Source organism: Thamnophis sirtalis, unplaced genomic scaffold (assembly GCF_051295495.1).
Source record: "Thamnophis sirtalis isolate CommonGarterSnake01/CBP01778 unplaced genomic scaffold, rThaSir2_p1.2 scaffold_7, whole genome shotgun sequence".
In the NCBI taxonomy this organism is placed as follows: Eukaryota; Metazoa; Chordata; class Lepidosauria; order Squamata; family Natricidae; genus Thamnophis; species Thamnophis sirtalis.
This window is the reverse complement of record NW_028261387.1, coordinates 62,965,990-62,985,340: the sequence shown is the minus strand read 5'-3', so window position 1 is coordinate 62,985,340 and position 19,351 is coordinate 62,965,990. Positions and strand designations below refer to the sequence as shown.

Below are 19,351 nucleotides of genomic sequence, written 5' to 3'. Positions count from 1 at the left end.
TTCTGGTAATTGTTTTACTTTGCAGTTTTTCTTAATGACTTACTTATAAACATATTGGCCCATGAAATCTACTATGATAAACCAAAAGTGCAAAATAACATATTTAGATTGATTCCAAAAATACTGAGATTCTAATATTGAAGGAGACGAAAATGTGCAGATAAAAAAGCTTCAATATTATTTTAAAGGGGTGGAGAGAGGAAAATGTCCTTAGAATCATGGACTTTATCACAAAGCAGACTCATTTATTAGTTTTTTTTTCCCAGAAGTAAACTGAATACAGCAATTTTATAAAAAGATACCAAAGCTCTGTGTGACTTCTTTTAGAATTTAAGGGCAATTTTATATATTAAGATTATTTTGAACAAAAATATCTAGGCATCAGCTTCTTATAAACTTAAGTAATTTCCTCATATAGGCCTGCTTGCTATATAAAACTTTGGGATTTGTCTTTGTTCCAGAAACCTATTATTGGATTGTTGCCATGCTCGAGGTCCTCCAACGGAAGATCACTCGAGACCTCTAAGCTAATGAGTTGCACGCAGAGAACGCAAGGACATAGGTCTCTACTCTCTAATCCACCTTCGCCTTTATGATCTATGTTTACATGTGCGGAGCGATCTTTCACAGCTGACAGCCATCTCACAGTCGGCACTTCTTTTTTTAAAGAGCCTCTCTATTCTCTCGGATAGGCCAAAAGCTTGGGAAACGTCATAAGGGGAGGGAGGCTGAGCTGTTTCATTGTCTGCGCCTGGTGCTGTGCAGTGGGGAAGCCTTCTTTTCCAGTGTAAATCACTGCACGGGGGGCGGGGGGTGTAAACTGGAGCGCTGCTCTATGTGTGGCTTTCAAGCCTGCATAGAAGAATCGAAGCTCTTCAGTACGGGCTATAGGCAGATCACTGGAGTCTCCAGGACAATGGAAACTAGTGATTGGAGAGGACGATCCAAGTAATCATTAAAAACCGATCATTAAAAAGGGGTTTACTTTAATCCTCTACTAAGGTGAAAGATATATTTATTTTCTAGTAAATGTGCAAATATATGTGGAGGATTATAGCTCTAGCATCGGGGACTGTAATACACCCGCTTACCTGGAAACAAGCCCCAATTAAATCTGTCTAATTTACTTCTGAGCAGCGATTAATAGGACACTATGTGAAATGTGCCCAGTTCCTAGACGGAAAAAATCAACCGGAGAACTGTCGCTTTTTAACATACTTTCCCTTCTGGCAATGAAGCTTCTCGCAATATCAATACAGCTTTGAACACTCCATATTCTGCAGGATGCGCTTAAAACCCGACAGAACTCACTCTAACCAAGTTTTAGCTCTCCAAAAGTGGTTCGTGTTTTCACCGTGTCAAGAATTGTCTCTCTCTCCCTACTTCATTCCACCGATGTTGAAGCCTTACTCATTAGCACAATTCTTAAAGAAGAAAAGGATTGGAATGTTGGATTTATTCCAAAAAGTTTTATAGAAACAGGTTTCTTCCTGAGCTCTCTTCCCCGCTGTTGTTAAGTTATATGAAGACTTCCGGCATTAATCGTTTTGCACTTGGTGGGGTGAGGGATGTTTTCTTTATAAACAAAAGTTCAAACCATCTCCCCCAATATTGCCCAGCAATCCTTCGAATCTTGACATGCAATCATTTTTAATCCTTACCCTCCCCCCTCCCGAACGACTATGCCTCTGATTCAGTTTCACACAAACCTCAGGGATCTCTTACTAGTCTACATTGTGTGAGATATCTAAAATAAGATTCCCGACCCTATAACTCAGGAGCCTGGGGCTTTGTCCAAATCAGTTTACTAACCAACGTGGTACGTGGCGTCTAAACGCTTATGCTGCTATAACCCCACCCCCACTCTATTCTGTTACTGGCAAAATACGGTGAAGGCGGGATGGATGGCGATGGAGGTGATGTCATTTGGGTCCACTCGAAGACGATTAGCAGAACAAAAGGACAATCCTCTCCGATGTCAGATTATCAAAGGGAAGTACAACCTAACAGGATAGGGCCAGACCCGTGGACGAAGTCCAAACCCCTCCTTCATCAGCATCTACCAGTGGTCTCCTGTTGTACGAAGGCGGAAACAAAACAGGAGAGCCACAAATGTAGGCCATGTATTACCGAAGGTGTTGTGACTGACACCATCCTATCCTCAGGTACTGACCCAACAAAAAAAGGATGGGCCAAGCACCTTGCAGAGAATATAGCCCTACCTGTAGGGAAAGAGGAAGAGACTTGCCCTCTAGGACCCGGGGGAGCAGCAGGCGCTGCACGTAGCGCACGTGTATTCGCTCCCGTATTTTTGGCCCAATCTGCTCCTCCCCCGTCGACACAGTCTGGGTGCCGCCCTCTTTTTATCCGAAGTTTTAGATCGCGGGATGCGAGGGTGGGGGGACGTTTCCAGCCAGTCCCTTTTTGCACCTCAGCTCCTAGCTATGCGATCGTAAGTTTCCCAAAGTAGCAACAGCTGGTGAACCCAGGCCTTTTTGGTGCCGCGCCGTCGGAATTCAGGATTTATAATTTACACATCTTAAGCGCTTGAGGTTTATGCCAGTGTTCAGGGCATGGCAGGGTTCCTCCTTTTTGCCCTCTTGCCATACTCGAGAGTTAATGAGTTATGAAAAATGACAGTATACTCCCTTGTATACTCCCTATGCAGCTGATCATCCGGAATAACCACTATCAGGGTTGAAGCAGGGAGTGGTTTTATTTTAGACTGATTAAAAACAGAAAAGACCCAATTGTTAAGAAGTAGTGTACAAAGGTGTGGGCACAATCCAATGCACAAATGACAGTGATTCTAATGGGGTCTTAAAGCTTTGATACAGCCTAAGGAAGTCAGTCTCACTTCCAGAGAAGCTATGGAATTTTTTAAAATTTAAAACAACAGTAATCTGTCTAGCAACAAATTCTCATTTTATATTAGTCCTTTCTAGTACAAAAGCTAATGCATAGACATGACAAACAAAACTCACTAATCATAAGTTGCTAAAATATAAAAATACTCAAAAGATTAGTCATATTGACATGTGAACAATTAAAAGTTGCAGGAAATAGCAATAGGAAACTTACTAATTCTTTTACATCTGAAATAGTTTTCACCGTATTCTAAAGTGGGCATAAGAAGAAATAAGCAGGAAACATTACCTTCAGACCCTAAAATCTGCAACGCCACATTGTACAATACAATATGTGTAATATAATGAGGATAATATTTGCACATTTATTTAATGTCCTTTGCCCTCTCTGTGTTCTCTCTGGATTAAGTAAATATATATATATATATATATATTCCAAGCAGTGTAGATAAAAAACTTTGAAAGACCTGGATTAAAAGATAGTTGAATCTTCCCCACATTTTCTATTCCATAGAAAAAACAGAGTTAATAGTCCTTATTTAAGCATATCTGGGCCGGGTGGAGCTACAAAAGGAGTCTCATTAAGGACAGAAATGCACATATATTAAAGTAGGCCTAATACTAATGTGGAGTTCTCAATTCTTGGTTTAGAGAATAAAATGATGCTTAATGTATTTTTTAAAAAATAGTCTTCTTCAGCTTGGTACCCTTAGCTTATCTGAAACTGCAGCTGCCATGAATAATGTTGATTGGCAAATGTCTGGGAAAGTTGGTTGACTGAGGTTGGGGAGCAGCTCTCACTTTGCAACTTCAATAAACCAAAAGAAAAAGAAACAGTCAATGTCAAAAGCGTACACACGTAAAATTGTTCCTCAATGAAGCATAATGGTAAAGTATTAAGCCAACATAAAACCTTATAATTAAAACGCACTCTCTTAATAATGGACTCTTAAGCCCATACAGGTAGTCCCGGTTTAATTATGGTAATTCTGCAACTCTGTTGTTAAGTGAAGCAGTTATAAAGTGTGATGTCATGCCACCATACCACTTAATGCAGCAGCAATCCCAGTTGCTGTCATTAGGTGAATCACACACAGTCACAGCATCCAATGGTCACATGATCCACCTTTGTGATCTACCAGCTTCCCCACTGACTGTTCAAAAGCTTTATTTGTGTAACATATCAAACATCAAACTAGTCAACCACATTGGAATATATGTTGCTTGAACCCAGGCTGTGTGGTTAATTCATGGTTCTGTGTATCATGTGACTTCAAAAAACTGATTAGCTGTGGTTAACAATGGTAAATACTGAAATACAAATTTATTTTTAACAAAACCACAGTCTGAATTTGGTATTTCCAAAATTATTCATAAATTGAAAGATTCAAGTTGTTTGGGATATAGTTTAAGATAACTTTAACATATTTAACTTTCAAAAACCTAATTCAGTATAGTATAATACCTAATCGATAAAGAATTTCAAGTGCACATGTCATTGTCTAGTAGACCCTAAACAGAATTTCTTTGCTTCAATATTTCTGGATGGTGTTTTTAGCTGTATGTACTTCTATACTTGGAGAATGAATCCTGTTTTATATGTTTTCCAAAAGTAATATAAAATTAATTAATTTAATTCCCAAGATCTTCTGCAAATGATAGTGGCAACTGTTCTGTATGTCAGTAAGAAAAAACTATTTGCAGGAGTATGGTTAAACTATAAATATTTTACATTTTGTGGTTGTTGTTGTTCCACTTTCTATAGCCACCCATTCAGTCAAGGACTCTGGGCAGCTTTCAATTCCAAAAAGTATAAAACAATTAAAATTTAATTGCATTTAATAAACAATAAAAAACATCCAAAATAAATATACACAGCAACTGAGGAGTGGTCAGTTAACAGTAAAGCCAAGAAATGGGGAGCTTATCACGTTTGGGAATGCAACCAGATTTTTAAAGCCTCACGAAAGACTGACAGGGTTTGGGCCATTCTAATTTCTGAGGGGAGGATAATCCACAGAGCAGGGACTATTGCAGGAAAGGCCAATATTTCTGCCAGCTGACACTCATTGGCTGACAGAATCTGCATCATGCCCAGTCTGCTACATCAAATTGAATGGGTAGAGACTCTTGGAAAAAGACAGTCCCTCAGGTAATCTGGTCCCAAGCCACATAAGACTAAAGGTGAACATGTAAAGCCTTTGGAATTGGAATTATATAACGGTAACCAATACAATTCACACTACAGGGCCCTGGGACCATCACTCACCTACTCCAGTCGAATCCTCTTGAACCACTTCTGCAATGCAGAGCATTGTGGGTCCCACTAGATGGTGCTGTACAAGGACATTGTTTCATTACACAGTGAAAATTTAGAACATGAAATAGAAAAGCCAGAACAACATAAAACTAATGTCCAATATTCACTTAGAGCACCTTACAAGGTTGGCCAATCAGTGTGTCACTAAAGCAGTAAAGAGGACAAGGTTTATATTTCTTCAAAAATGGCACATGACATTAAAATAAGATAAAAGTCTTACTGGGATTATTTTTATTGTTGTATATTTGGATTTTTATGTTTTAAAAGCTACCCAGTGACTAAATTTTCAAAATAAAAATAAAAATAAAATAAAATAATAAAAGTATGTCACTAATGTGGAAATGATCAAAGTAAGTTTAGAGACAGGATAAAGTTTTTATTCATTCATTCATTTACTAATACATATACAAACTGTTGCAGCAGCAGCAAGGGTCATATCTGAAATGTGATAAGTCACTCATAGATGGACTTTTCTTTTGTTTTAGCATACTTGGATTTGGGCAACTAGTTCTATTGCCTATCAATAATATATTTGCCCTTGAAAACTGTAACATAGGTTTTCAGTGTCTATACATATGCAGCAATAAATTATCTGTATTTTTGTTCTATTCTCTCCTCTAATCATTTTTCCTTCAAAGTAACCTCTTCTTCATTCCTTTTTAGGGTTAATACAGGGGTGTCAAACTCAAAGCCTGGGTGCTGGATCCGACCTGCGGGGGAGCTTAGATCTGGTCTGCAGGGCCACCCTGGAAACAGCAAAGGACTGGCCCATGGTGCCTCTGCCTGTGAAAACAGAGCTTGGAAGGGCCGCATGTGGCTCTCCAAAGCTCTATTTTCACAGGCAGAGGGTTGCAGGAGGCCATTGCACCTGAAAACAGAGCTTGTGAGGGCCGCATGCAGCTCTCCTGAGCTCCATTTTCTCTGGCAAAGGTTGTAGGATGCTGTTGCACCCGAAACTGGAGCTTGGGAGCTTGTTTTCGCTGGCACAGCACTCGGGCCACCACAAGCACCCTGACATGAATGACATCAAGCTGACCACACCCACCCTGGCCACACCCACTCCAGCCCCCCAAGGTCAAACACATACCTGATGTGTCCCTCAGTTAAATCGAGTTTGACACCCCTGGATTAATAGGTTATTTTTTTTGAAGATTTTAAAAGTGGGAACTGATTTTTCTGGTCATATAATCCAAAGAATTTTCTATTATCTTTGTAATTTTTACAAAATGCTTATTCTGGTTTGGCAATAAAATGTAAACATATTAAATATTCTTGACATCTTCTATACTCTATACTCTATACTTCTATAGAAAGCTGCATTAATTTCTCATACAAATTACCTGCTGTTGGTTTGATGATGATGGGGGAGGGTTGTTTTATTTTTTAGTGGGGTTGGCCAGCAATATGCTATATAGATTACATTTTGTGATATTATCAATAAAGTTGCTCTAATGCCTTGAAATGCAGCTTTATCTGCTAAAATTACAAGGGAAGATAATGATTGTCATCTCCTAATATTAATATTACAGGTAGAAGTATAGGATTTGGTTGAGAACTTGATAGCTTTACATCAGCAATAGAAGGTTTTACTGAATCCAAATGAAAAATGTATTAAATTATCAGCTTTTGAAAAAGAGGGTTGCTATGGCATGGCTGCAGAAATTTGGGAGTAGATATTTACTCTAAGTGTTGAGACGGAAATTCTTTTTCTGTGCAGTTTTTCATTACCATTCACTTAAGTCCTGCCTGAAAATATTATATACAATTTCACTTGAACCTGAGGAGTTAATTTACTTCCTAAACCATTTATATAGAGAAAAAGAATATGAGGTCAAACTTTTAAAGCATTAGTATGATTAATACACAAGACATGACAAAACATAACTCTAAATAGAAAGATTAAGTTCTTAACAAAAGGAATACAGGAATGCAAAATTATTCTCTTAAGGATTCTTCAATTGTTTGTTTTGAGCATATTATGGTGCTCTGAATATTTTGGCCTTTTGTTCTTACTGTTATGTCTGCCAGCTCTAGCAAGGAGAACTATATCTTCTATATATTCCACTATACCCTCTTTTCTATATAGCCTGTAGCTGGCTATATTTCTATAGACTGCATTGTATTTAGAAGCCAAGAAAACATGTTCTTTCTTAAGGTGAATCTACTTTCATCAGGTCAGTAGTGAATCATACTTATTTAGTTGTTTATATGTGTTTATTATTGTCTTCCTCTTTGTAGTAGAGTTTGTCACTTTAATGAAATATTTAAATGCATGAATTTGCAAATAAGAGTGAGCTAAGTAAAACGATTGCACTTGAACTGGTATAATTGTATTATGGAGTTTTAAATAATAGCATTGACTTTATGTCTACAGAGTTCTCAGGTTTAGGAAAAAAATAAGATGCTACCATTGGACAGGAAGATCTTGTGGCATAGGAAACAGTAAGGTGTTGAATAAGTTTTGCAGTCTTCCATTCATTTTATGAACCTTTATCTTGCAGCGGAGGAACAGGGGTGGGTTCCTACCAGTTCTAACCTCTTATGTAGAAGAGGTTCCACAAATCTACAGTACCGTTTAGAACCGGTTCCAGCTCCCTCCCCTGGCCCATCCGCACATCATCAAGATGAAGAGTAAGAGGAGGAATTCTGGGAGTTGAAGTCCACAAGTCTTAAAGCTGTAAATTTTGAACACCCCTGGGGGTTTTTTTCTAAAGGGTTAGGGGTGCAAGTGTCTTGTAACTTGACAGCTTTAAGACTTGTGTGCTTCAAATGCCAGAGTTCCTGAGCCAACATTTTGGTTGCTAAGCAAGAGCGTTGTTAAGTGAGTTTCACCACATTTTACAAGTTGGCCACGCCCACCCAGTCACATGGCCGGCAAGCCACTCTCACCCGGTCACATGGCTGACAAGCCACTCCCACAAAGCAGTCCACACCTACAGAAGAGGTTCTAAAAAAAATTGAAATCCACCACTGCGGAGGAACCATTTCTCTACTATTGGGAAAGTAAAGTTCACCTATTTCTGAGATTTGCTTCCATATGTGGCATAGGAGAAATGCAATTTTATCCTTTAAACAGCAAATATTTATTTTTATTATTAAGTCAGGGTGGCGAAGATACTTAATATTCCTGTATCCTTCTATTTTCCCTACAATAACAATCCTGTGAAGTAGGTTGGGCTGAGAGAGTGAGTCTGGCCCAAAGCCACCCAATCACATTTCAGGCCTGTATTCAATAAAGGATGGAATTTTAATGTTTCTGGCAATATTCTCTCAAAGAGAATACAGTACTTGGGCTTATATGGAAAGTTAATTTCAACTCTCTTTCTGGCCTAGGGGCTATAGAAAAGAATGTTGACTTTAATGCTTGATCAGTATCCTATTTCATGAAAGCAAACATTAGTAGTTCTTTACCAAAAAGCTTGAAATATGCTGCAGTAAGCAGAATTGTTTTTGTGCCACAAACTCTCCCACAAACTCCAAACTTGTCTTTAGAAGGATCTGACTGTGGTAATAACTGCTGCACTACTGTACCACCTTAATATATAAGCCAGCTGGATAGAAATCTGTTCATTCAGCAAATGCCTTCCAGAAGTATTTAGTGGCTCAAAATTGTAAAGAAGAATATTCAGTGCAAGATTAAAGGAGAATAATCCAGAGCCGCACATATGAAACACTTAGGCAAGACCTTAAAAGCATTTAAAGGTTTTTTTTAAATGTCTTCTGATCTAAGTACTTAACAGAGCAGCAATATACTTAAAATGGGTGGCTTCGTGGATTGTAATTAAAATATATTTTAAAAGTAATAGTATGTACTGGTATATAAAAGTAAAAATATAAACAGCTTTTAAGACAGTGTGCTCCAAGAGAAGTAGTAGAATGGTAGATGTTTAATCAAAAAACATGGACCTGCCACAAATGTCCAGGACAGGATAATAATTTCATCAGGAGGTATTCTCCATTGCTACTTTACTCATTTAAAATAAAATTACACAGTGAAAGAATACAGTTCATATATTTTGGAAAGGTAGCAGAAGAATTGGTGCAAAGTTCATTGACTGGAGCAAGTGTTAGTCAAGTCTGGAATTCATTTAATAAAATCCATAGGGAAAACAATGTTAATTGTTGTATTTTTTTAAGTAGCTGAATTAACATGTATCAGTAAACAACTGTGTGTTTTTGTTTTGATTTTAACATGATGCACCAATCCAGTCATTCTGGTTTGTAATAATGTATTATATAAATCTGATACTTATATATTATGACATTTCTCAAACCAGCATTGAATAAGTAATACTAATACTGAACTGTACTCAGTGTTATTCTCACTTGAGAAGGTGAAATATATGTTATAGCATACTTCAACCTAATACCTCCAGATGATTTAGTTCAAGTTACTGATACTGAGATAGGCAACATACAAATTTAACAAACAAACCCAACAATGACTTCAACTCCCAGAATTCCCCAGCCACATCTTAATGTTGCTGAAGTTGAAAAACATTGATTTAGACCAAGGGTGTCAAAATCACGGCATGTGGCCCAGATGTGTCACGCGTTGGCCACACCTCTCCCATTTTAGCAAAGGGGGAAAGTTGCAATACGTCACATGATGAAAATGTGATGCTGAGAGTTTGACACCCCTAACTTAGATCATTACTCCGAGTCAGACTGTGTTGACTGGAACATGGAGAAATAGAACTCCAATACATAATGAAGAACCAGATTGCAGACAACTGTTCATCGAATCCATTCTGTTCTGTGCTTCCCAAGCTTGTAAATAAGAAGTTGACCTATTTTCATAAGTATTATAAGTGTTTTAGTTAGTTTGTTTTTGCCAAGAACAACTTGTGACTGGAAAGTGACATATTTAAAAAAGCTCTCTCTGCTCTGGGCAATGACAAAGAAAATTGTTAATGCTGATGGCATTTTTTTCCACACTATCAATCATTACTAGGTGAAATGTAGGACAAATGTGCACCAATCACGAGCATTTTCCTGAATGCAAAAGTGAAATTAAATTTGGGTTACCTCTAATCCTGTTTATTACTTAATCTATTCTATTTTTTTAAAATGACATGACTAGCTCAACAAAATAATGGCCAGATCCACAAGACATCAGATGAAATAGCTACCAGCGACAGGAACTTGCAGTTTGTCTAACCAGATTCTCTTTTACAGGCAGACTTCCCTTCCCCCAACTACACTTCAAAGGAAAAGCCATCCATTAAAAACAGTGCAAAACTTAAACCCAAAGGGCTAATCCCTTTTAAGCACCCCTTTGCAAAATATACTCATTTACAGTTAACATTCATCAGACCTCAGCAGGAAATTAGATAGGGAACAGCATGAAAATAGCATATACAAAAAGAATAATAATCAGGTTTAACAGGTTTCTGCAGGACACTACTTAAATATGGGTGGAGGAGTGAGAATTTGCTATAATATAATGTCTAAAGACAAGATTTCATAGTTAAGTGTGGTTAACATGCTTTAATAAGCACATTTCTATAAATCCATTAAGATGAGGGTAATATAAATGCCAATAGATGCAAAATAAAAAAAATATTTTCACCCACTCTTTCACAAAAGTTCTATTTCATAATGTAGACAAGACTTTTATTTTCTTGGAAGTCTTCGGAAGGTTGAACATAACTCCTGGCGACTAAATTATCCAACTACAGTATTTATTTCCTTTGTAAGAATACAAAGTTTTTGCTACAGATAGTCCTCAGCCTATGACAATTGTGCCCAAATTGCTAATCAAGACAGTTAAATGAGCTTGGTTCCATGTTATGACCCTTCCTGCCACAGTTGTTAAGTGAATCACTGAAGTTGTTAAGTTAGTAACAGGGTTGTTAAGTGAATCTGGCTTCCCCATCGACTTTGCTAGTCAAAAAATTGCAAAAAGTGATTGACTCCTGGACACTGCAACTGTCATAAATATTGGTTCATATTTGTGAACCAAAGTCCGAATTTTCATCACATGACCATAGGGATGCTGCACTGGTTGTGTGAAAAGGATTACCCATATTGTCTATATTGTTAAATGAGTTTAGGGATAATTAGATTCATTCTGAATTATTTGAATTTAGATCCTCATGATGTGAGTCTCTGCTATATTTTAGAACATTAAAAGTGGTCTGTTACAGAATCCTCAATCCATTAAATTACCCTTTGGTTGGACTTTTTAGACTTATTGATAATATAGTAGTATATGTGAATTGTTAATATAACCTAGGTTGATAGAATCTTTTCTGGGGCTTAAGAGATTGGCAAGGTACCTGCCACCATTTGGCCTTATGTAACTGATAGCATATCTGACCTTGTGCTTTATGGCACACGTGTACCCATTAGCTGAAAATATTTCCTACCTTCCTAAACTGGCAATATCTGACTGACATCATGGACATCCAACAAATCTTTTCAGTCAGATTCTGTCCCCTTGATAACTAAAGTTATTCAAGGAAAACATACATACAAGTTGTATGCTGTGCATAATTTATATGAAAATTGAAATATTTTTTGTTATTGTTGGGGAGCTCCAGTGTTTATTCCCAAGAGCAGCCTTTCTACAAACTGGCTGCTCTTTTTCCCTGATTCCTAATAGGATGTAGGCATTGATTTAGGACACTTCACTCCAGATCTGCCTGGCTGTGAAGTTGGAAGTATGTAACTGGGTGTCATCTGCATACTAATATCTTAACCTAGATGTGGTGTGTATTTAATAGACATGTAACAAGCGGGAATAGAATGTTCTGAACTACCATTTCTGTGCTTACCATTTAGTATTCTGAAAGATTGCTCTTACAACAAATGGAAAACATGATTTACTAGATGACTACTTCTAACTCCTGCAATTCAGAGCATTGATTGATACTCCCAAGCCTTGTTTAATACTTGTTACTTTATATCTTCAAATGCTAGAACAAGAAATCTAAATGGGCTCATCCCAGATGACTGGTATTATAATGATGATTAATTTTTCTATCATTCCAGCTCATTAGGATTAAATATCTTAATTAAAAATGCACTATGATTCAAAGGCTGCTACTATACCCAAATTCTTCTTAGAGAATGGCATGAAACTGGATGGGACATAAGATATGGAGCTTATATATCGGGAAGGTGTGTATTGTGCATTTTTGGATTAGAGAAAATCTGTAAATATATGTTTGAATTATATAACTTTTGATGTGAGTAGTTGTTGGCTTTAAGTTAACAGCACTGTATGATGAAAAAATGAGAATGTTTAAATTGAACAGATGTTAAATGCATGTGATACATACATAAAGATATTTATTTATAAATATATATAAAGGATACTTGTGACATTCTTTCAAGAACATCTGTTTTTATGCAAGCAATATTTTATTGAAATAGTAAAAAATGGATTTGTTTTCCATTTAAAAAAAATAGAACTTTTTTTACTATATGCAAATACTGAATGGAAAATGTTTTAAGAATGAGACCACTTCATATTGATATGCAAGATCATTTTATTTGTATCCCACCTAAACGTTTAATGCTTGTATTAACAACTGATCAAATTTCTTTGGTTATAAGAATTTATTCCAAGCATTTTATTATGGAATGCTAAATGTTTACATTGGAGATGTAAAAATGCATTTTATTGGTTAATACAGGCAAAGTAGCAAATGGCAACAGCCTCACAATATTTAAAGAGTTTTAATACTCTTCACCTTCATCTTCACCATCCAAGGAGTCAGTGCCCACTTCTTCATAATCCTTTTCAAGGGCAGCCAAATCTTCTCGGGCCTCAGAAAATTCTCCTTCCTCCATTCCTTCTCCTACATACCAGTGGACAAAAGCACGCTTGGCGTACATCAAATCAAACTTATGATCCAGACGGGCCCAAGCTTCTGCAATGGCTGTGGTATTGCTGAGCATGCAGACTGCACGTTGGACTTTGGCCAAGTCACCACCAGGAACTACTGTTGGGGGCTGATAATTTATACCCACCTAGAGAGTTACAGAAATAGACATTGTCAGCCTTTCCTACATTCAAGTAGTATGTAACATTTCTACATTTGCATATCCAAATGTGCTGCATTTACATAGAGAACAGAAATCCTATAAAGATTGTTCTGTGCTTTAAGCACCACCACAGCTGGATCTATGTATTAAATTATTGTCTTTTTCATAGAAAAATTGAAATAAAGCAAAACTCTTAATTATTTGCATGTCAGAAAATATCCCAACATTATTGCCAAAAGCAATTCTACTGTTAAAGAAATGGGAGTTCAATTTGCATAATCCTGCATGCACTTTCTATATATCTACCATAGCATCTAACTCTAACCCTAACTATCTGAACTATAGGCAAAACCCTCCAGTTGCTATATGCTCTTAAATATAATTTTAATTGCGCTGTAAATCATGATGCTATTTATACCATTTCAAAGTTGCATGTTTCTTCTATTACATTTATTCAGTAATATACACATTTAGACAAGATGCCATTTGCAATACATATCAGAAATACCTACCTTAAAACCAGTAGGACACCAATCAACAAATTGAATGGTACGCTTTGTCTTGATAGCAGCAATGGCAGCATTGACATCCTTGGGGACAACATCTCCACGGTACAACATACAACAGGCCATGTACTTGCCATGGCGAGGATCACACTTCACCATTTGATTGGATGGCTCAAAACAAGCATTGGTGATCTCAGAGACAGAGAGTTGCTCATGATAGGCTTTCTCTGCTGAAATAATAGGGGAATATGTGACTAGGGGAAAATGAATTCTGGGATAAGGCACCAGGTTTGTCTGGAATTCTGTCAGATCCACATTTAAGGCACCATCAAATCTGAGAGAGGCAGTGATGGATGAAACAATCTGACCAATGAGACGGTTGAGATTGGTGTATGTTGGGCGCTCAATGTCTAGATTCCTTCGACAAATATCATAGATGGCTTCATTGTCAACCATGAAGGCACAATCAGAATGTTCAAGAGTAGTGTGCGTAGTTAATATGGAATTGTATGGCTCAACAACAGCAGTTGAAACTTGAGGAGCTGGGTAAATGGCAAATTCGAGTTTTGATTTCTTTCCATAGTCAACGGAAAGGCGTTCCATCAGCAGAGAAGTAAAACCTGAACCAGTGCCTCCTCCAAAACTGTGGAAGATCAGGAACCCTTGCAAACCAGTGCACTGGTCTGCCTGAAAGAAAAATATGCATATTACACATTCTAACAGTACAATCAAGATTTATGTCTTATAGGTTTGCCCTTTTCTTTTTTTATTGCCAAAAAATTGTTATTGTGATCTGTAAGGAAGGAGGCTTGGATTAATCTAAAAAAGTTATTGCAAGTTGTCAGTTTGCAAACCACTGGCAACACTGGTTTGACCCTTGTCTTCAGGAAGGGGAAGAGAGAAGATAGTATTAGAAGAAAATGAAGGGGAAGTCAAAGAGAAAAAATGTACAGAAAAAAAGAGTAGTTCCAACAACTTTTGGCTCTGCTAAGTTCTTCACCTGTAATTTCCCTTTGACTGTCATGGTCATGTTGTTTCAAGATCAGGGTTATATTGATATGACAACTGCATCCCTGAGCCCAGCCTTTCTCTCTCCCAGGAAGACAGGAGCTGGGGAAAGAACAGCCACTTTGCCACCCAATCAATCACTGCTTGCCTAGTCATGTAGGTGTAACTATTACTGCAAGTGGGCAGAGAAGCCTCCAGGAATGCCTGTGATAAGCGCCTTTCCATACAACATGTTCTTCTTCATTTCAGCCAATGACATTTTTCTTAACGTTGGAAAAAACTATATTGCAGCACCCAGGCCAATAAGGTAATCTACCTATTGCACAATTTGTGTTTTAGGTCTAATTTATGCTCAAGCTAAATCTTAGCGTATGTTTGACAGGTTTAAAACATTAGGACATACCAGCTTCCTAATCCGCTCCAATACAAGGTCAATTATTTCTTTTCCCACAGTGTAGTGACCTCTTGCATAATTGTTAGCAGCATCTTCCTTGCCAGAAATCAACTGTTCGGGATGGAAGAGTTGCTTATATATCCCATTCCGCACTTCATCTGCAATAGAATATACATTATTCCACAGTGAAAACCTAGAAAATATTGTACACGTTCTACTTCCTCATTGGTTCAGAGTATTACTGTTTAAACCATAACCTCTCAATACCTAAGATTACAATACATAACATTATCAATATAAGAATAAGTATTAGAAATGATATCCTGCAGAGGTTTAAAGGCTGAAAAACTATTTTAAAAATGGTTTTATTTTCCTTTCTAAGCAATTTCCAGTCTTCTGTAAATAATCAATTTTGTATTCACAAATCCGTACAGGTTTTAGGTTTGATAAGGAAATACAGATTATATATTTCAATCATTTATATTTTTCCCTTCATAGAAATATGTTTCTGGTTTCAAAAGTATACATTTTAAATCAGAAATATTTAGTGTACTCATTTTTAAAAAATGAATTTAGTTTTCAATTTTTATTGTGAAAGATTAAACTTTAAAAATTCTCATTTACTTTTAAGATTCACTTGAATATGATTTAATTTGTTTCCTACTTGGGATTTCCTTTCTGTGAAATAGACGGGGAGATAAGCTTATTGAAAGAGCATATAAATATTCTTATTTCCTAGTTGCAGATTTTAATCTATATCTTAACTGGAAGCCTAATAGGAACATGATTCATTGTGCCAAGTACTCCAAAAGCTACAAACTAAACATGAGAATATGCAGTAGCAGAGGGCAAAGAGAAACACTATCTGATTTTTCAAGAGTTATGAAGTATCAAAGTCTAAATAAAATAAAGCAGATTGTAATTTGGAAATACTGTGCTCCAAATATATATAGTAGGGGGTAACACACTTCTATAAATTTCCTTTATAAAGTCCAGAAGGCAACATATAAAACAGGAGGTTTTTACATCTTAAGCCTTTCTGTTAAACCACTTCCACGCTTCTCCCTTTTACTGCAGCCATGTAAGTCATATTTACCTATGACTGCTGGTTCCAAATCCACAAATACAGCACGAGGAACATGCTTTCCTGCCCCCGTCTCGCTGAAGAAGGTGTTGAATGAGTCATCTCCACCACCAATTGTTTTGTCGCTTGGCATTGTGCCATTAGGCTGAATGCCATGTTCCAAGCAGTATAACTCCCAACATGCATTGCCAATTTGCACACCGGCTTGGCCAACATGGATTGAGATGCATTCACGCTGTGGAGAGAGACAGACAGGAAATTAGCAAGGTTTCCCCTTTCTTCTTTACCATAAACTAAAAGGCAAAGTGCCAGCTAATTCACCAAAGGGAAAAATAGGTGACTGTCAGCTTCTTTTGAATTTAAGGGATAGTCCTCTTTTAAGGAGTTATATATTCCATGAAACTTTACATCAATGCTAGAATAAGACTCCGCTATTTACTTCATATTCTATCAAAACATATTTAACTTTCATACTATAAAATATCCCTTAATTGTTTTGAAACAGTTGGTTATAATACAGGAATTTACCTCCCAGAATTTCCGGCCACCATTGTGAAAACCTCAGGTTGGGGAAAAGCTATAATACAGGTAGCTGTTGATGTACGCCCCTAATTAAGGCTGGAATTGCAGTTGTGGCAGTCACAAAGCCACAACCTTGTTTTCAGTTATTGTTAAGTGAAACAGTTTGCTGTTCTTTCCCCCAGAAACTAAGCCCCCCCCAAAAAAACCCTACAAAAATCATGGTCATGGTATGTGGCAGATGGTCATAAATGTGAGCTAGCAAAGATCCCAAAATGTGATCATGTAGGGATTTTGTGGGGTTTTCTTTGGGGGGGGGGCAGCCACCACAATTTTAAAAATGGGTTATAAATAGCTCTGATTAAGTCCATCATAAGTTTAAAATAAACAAGGTCTACCTGTAAGTGTAGGTAGCCTTTATGACCTGGGCATCACAAATAATCTGGCCAGATGAGAAATATCCTAGGTTTTTAGCAAAATGATGAAAACAGCAATATGCTGCAAGTTTCACTCCCTTTATGTATGTCAGACAGGACAACCTGTGTTCTTTTCATCATTTGCTACACCCAGTACCTCTGGTCAAAGAAAAGATATACTGTGTAAAGATAAAAATGTAAAGCCCTTAAATCATGGGGAAAAACTGTTTCCATTACGTGTAGAGATCCTGAGCATATACTCAGTGCCAGGTAAATCCAAAGATACCTCTTTATGTCTACTATGTCCACCCACCCCTCTTCTTATAGCCATACAATATTTGTGCTGGGAAAGAAAGCAGATCGTTGGAATCCCATAGAGGCACAAAAGTCCTACTCATTTGATTTTCTGGTAAAGCGATGTAATTGTTGAGGCCAAACATTTGGTGAAAAAATAGCTTTTCTCTAATATTGACAGTCTAATATTGACAGTTGTTTAGCTGAAGGTTTTCAAAATTCCAATGGTGCCCATCATCCAAAAAGTGGAATACAGCAGTGAAAGTTGCACCCATATATCTAGCAGTGCACCAGCATTATAGTTAAGCATCTCATGGTCATCAGTTCATGTCATGGTCTATAAATCAGGAATAATTTGTGGCTGTGCACAGGACCCTTCTTTAGTCATCAGTTCATTCTTTGCATAATTGTCATTAAAGGCTAGATATAAATCCATTTTAACTATGTTCAGAAACGTCAGCTAGAGAAGAATTTTTATTTTAGTTGATTGTTCTAAAGGTTTAGGCTTAGGATTTTAAATTAGGATTTGTCTTAGTTTTTCACCAAACTTGCAATATGAAGATATACTTGGTGAAATCAATGTAACAAAAATAATGGTTACAACCTAACAAAAATATCTTGGAATAATTGTAAGAATTAAGAATCTGAACTACAATTTAGAAAGAAACAAAACAATTAGAATAAAAGGATAAATTACTTAAGCGACATGAGCCAGATTGCATTGTGAAAAACAGTTTTACAAGATTTTGTCATAAGAGTGTTGAAATATCAGGAAAGAAAAAAAAGAGAGGCAGCCATCTTATTTAGAACTTTCCCACCATTTTATGTCAATGCACAAAGTTGCATTGTACAAAGTTGAAGGACGAAACTCAAACGGCCAGAAATGTTCCAGCGGTTACAACTTGAGAGAGAGAGAGGGAGGGAGGGAGGGAGGGAGAGAGAGAGAGAGAGGCCCAAACTCCTACAGAAAAAAAGAAAAACCGAACAGGCTGATGAAGTGTCATTAAAACTCGCGGGACTTCAAAGTGCCAGGCATGAGGGTGGCGGATCCAAGTTTCTTTCGCATCCCTTCCGCCCCCCCTTTTTTTTTCAAACAAAGAGAAGTTTTTCTTCGGAGATCAGCTGTGATTAAATCCGCCCGGGTCTCCGCTTCCCCAACTCTCAATTTCTTCTCGATTTCTGGAGATAACACGCAGCCCTTGAACATCTCAAAGGCTTAATGCAAGCGCCTCACCCGAGGAAACTCCGAGTAAAACGTAACTTGACCCCACCGCAAACACCGCACTCCGAAGGGGCGGCGGCAGCGCTATTGTTGTTGTTCCCTCGGAAAACCTCTGGGCCATTGATATCGGGAAAGGAGCATTAGCCGAAGACGAGTGCGCTTCGTGGGAGGAAAAGGCACCATCTTTGGGGAAAGACGTAGGCTCTCTGGCAGGCGAACGTTGCTTCCGGAAAGCCTTTGCCTTCCTCCGGGCCTTTTCGTTACCCTTTTCTCGGAGCAAAGGCATGTTCGGAGGGACCCAAGTTCAGGTCGCGCCTGCTCTCGCTAGCCTTCGGGACGCGCGAATTACAAGGCCTGGAAAGTGGTTTTGATTTTTTAATAGAAAACTTTTGGTAAAAGGGACCCTTTACCAATTACATAACGCCCCACCTATAGCCATACGGTGGCTTTACTAACTTTTCCCTGGAAAGGGCACAAAAGGGTCCCAGAGCAAAAAAAAGAAAGAAAGCCAAGCGGCGCTTACCATTTCTGCGGCAGGTTACGGCTCTCCGAAGTTATCGGTTCTCTGGCGACAGCAGACGCGCTACGGGTCTGAGCAGCACCGCGAAAACAGCTGCTTCGCTCGCTGGGCCGCCTTTATATAGAGACCCCGAACGAGCGCTTTTCTCCTTGCAGCGCATTGGGTAGCTCCGACGCCTCCTCACGCCTCCCCTGACGCGCTATTGA

At 37.9% G+C, this 19,351-nt stretch overlaps 1 protein-coding gene across 1 annotated transcript; it reads right to left on the bottom strand.

The window, feature by feature from the left end:
- Window positions 1–12,665: 12,665 nt before the first annotated feature.
- LOC106543324 (tubulin alpha-1C chain) lies at window positions 12,666–19,283 on the bottom strand. The gene is made up of 5 exons (XM_014059309.2): window positions 19,149–19,283; window positions 16,187–16,409; window positions 15,100–15,248; window positions 13,695–14,375; window positions 12,666–13,167 (listed from the first exon to the last, which is right to left on the bottom strand). The coding sequence occupies exons 1-5, from the start codon at window positions 19,149–19,151 to the stop codon at window positions 12,874–12,876; spliced, it is 1,350 nt and encodes a 449-aa protein (XP_013914784.1). The 5' UTR covers window positions 19,152–19,283; the 3' UTR covers window positions 12,666–12,873.
- Between the last annotated feature and the right edge of the window lie 68 nt (window positions 19,284–19,351).

What these genes read in the sequence shown, in the direction of transcription:
- LOC106543324 (XM_014059309.2), bottom strand. An exon ending in TTTGGAACCAGCAGTCATAG is followed by an intron (nt 15,249 to 16,186) that starts GTAAATATGACT and finishes ATTCTATTGCAG; the next exon opens with ATGAAGTGCGGAATGGGATA. An exon ending in GGTGTCCTACTGGTTTTAAG is followed by an intron (nt 13,168 to 13,694) that starts GTAGGTATTTCT and finishes GTAACTCTCTAG; the next exon opens with GTGGGTATAAATTATCAGCC.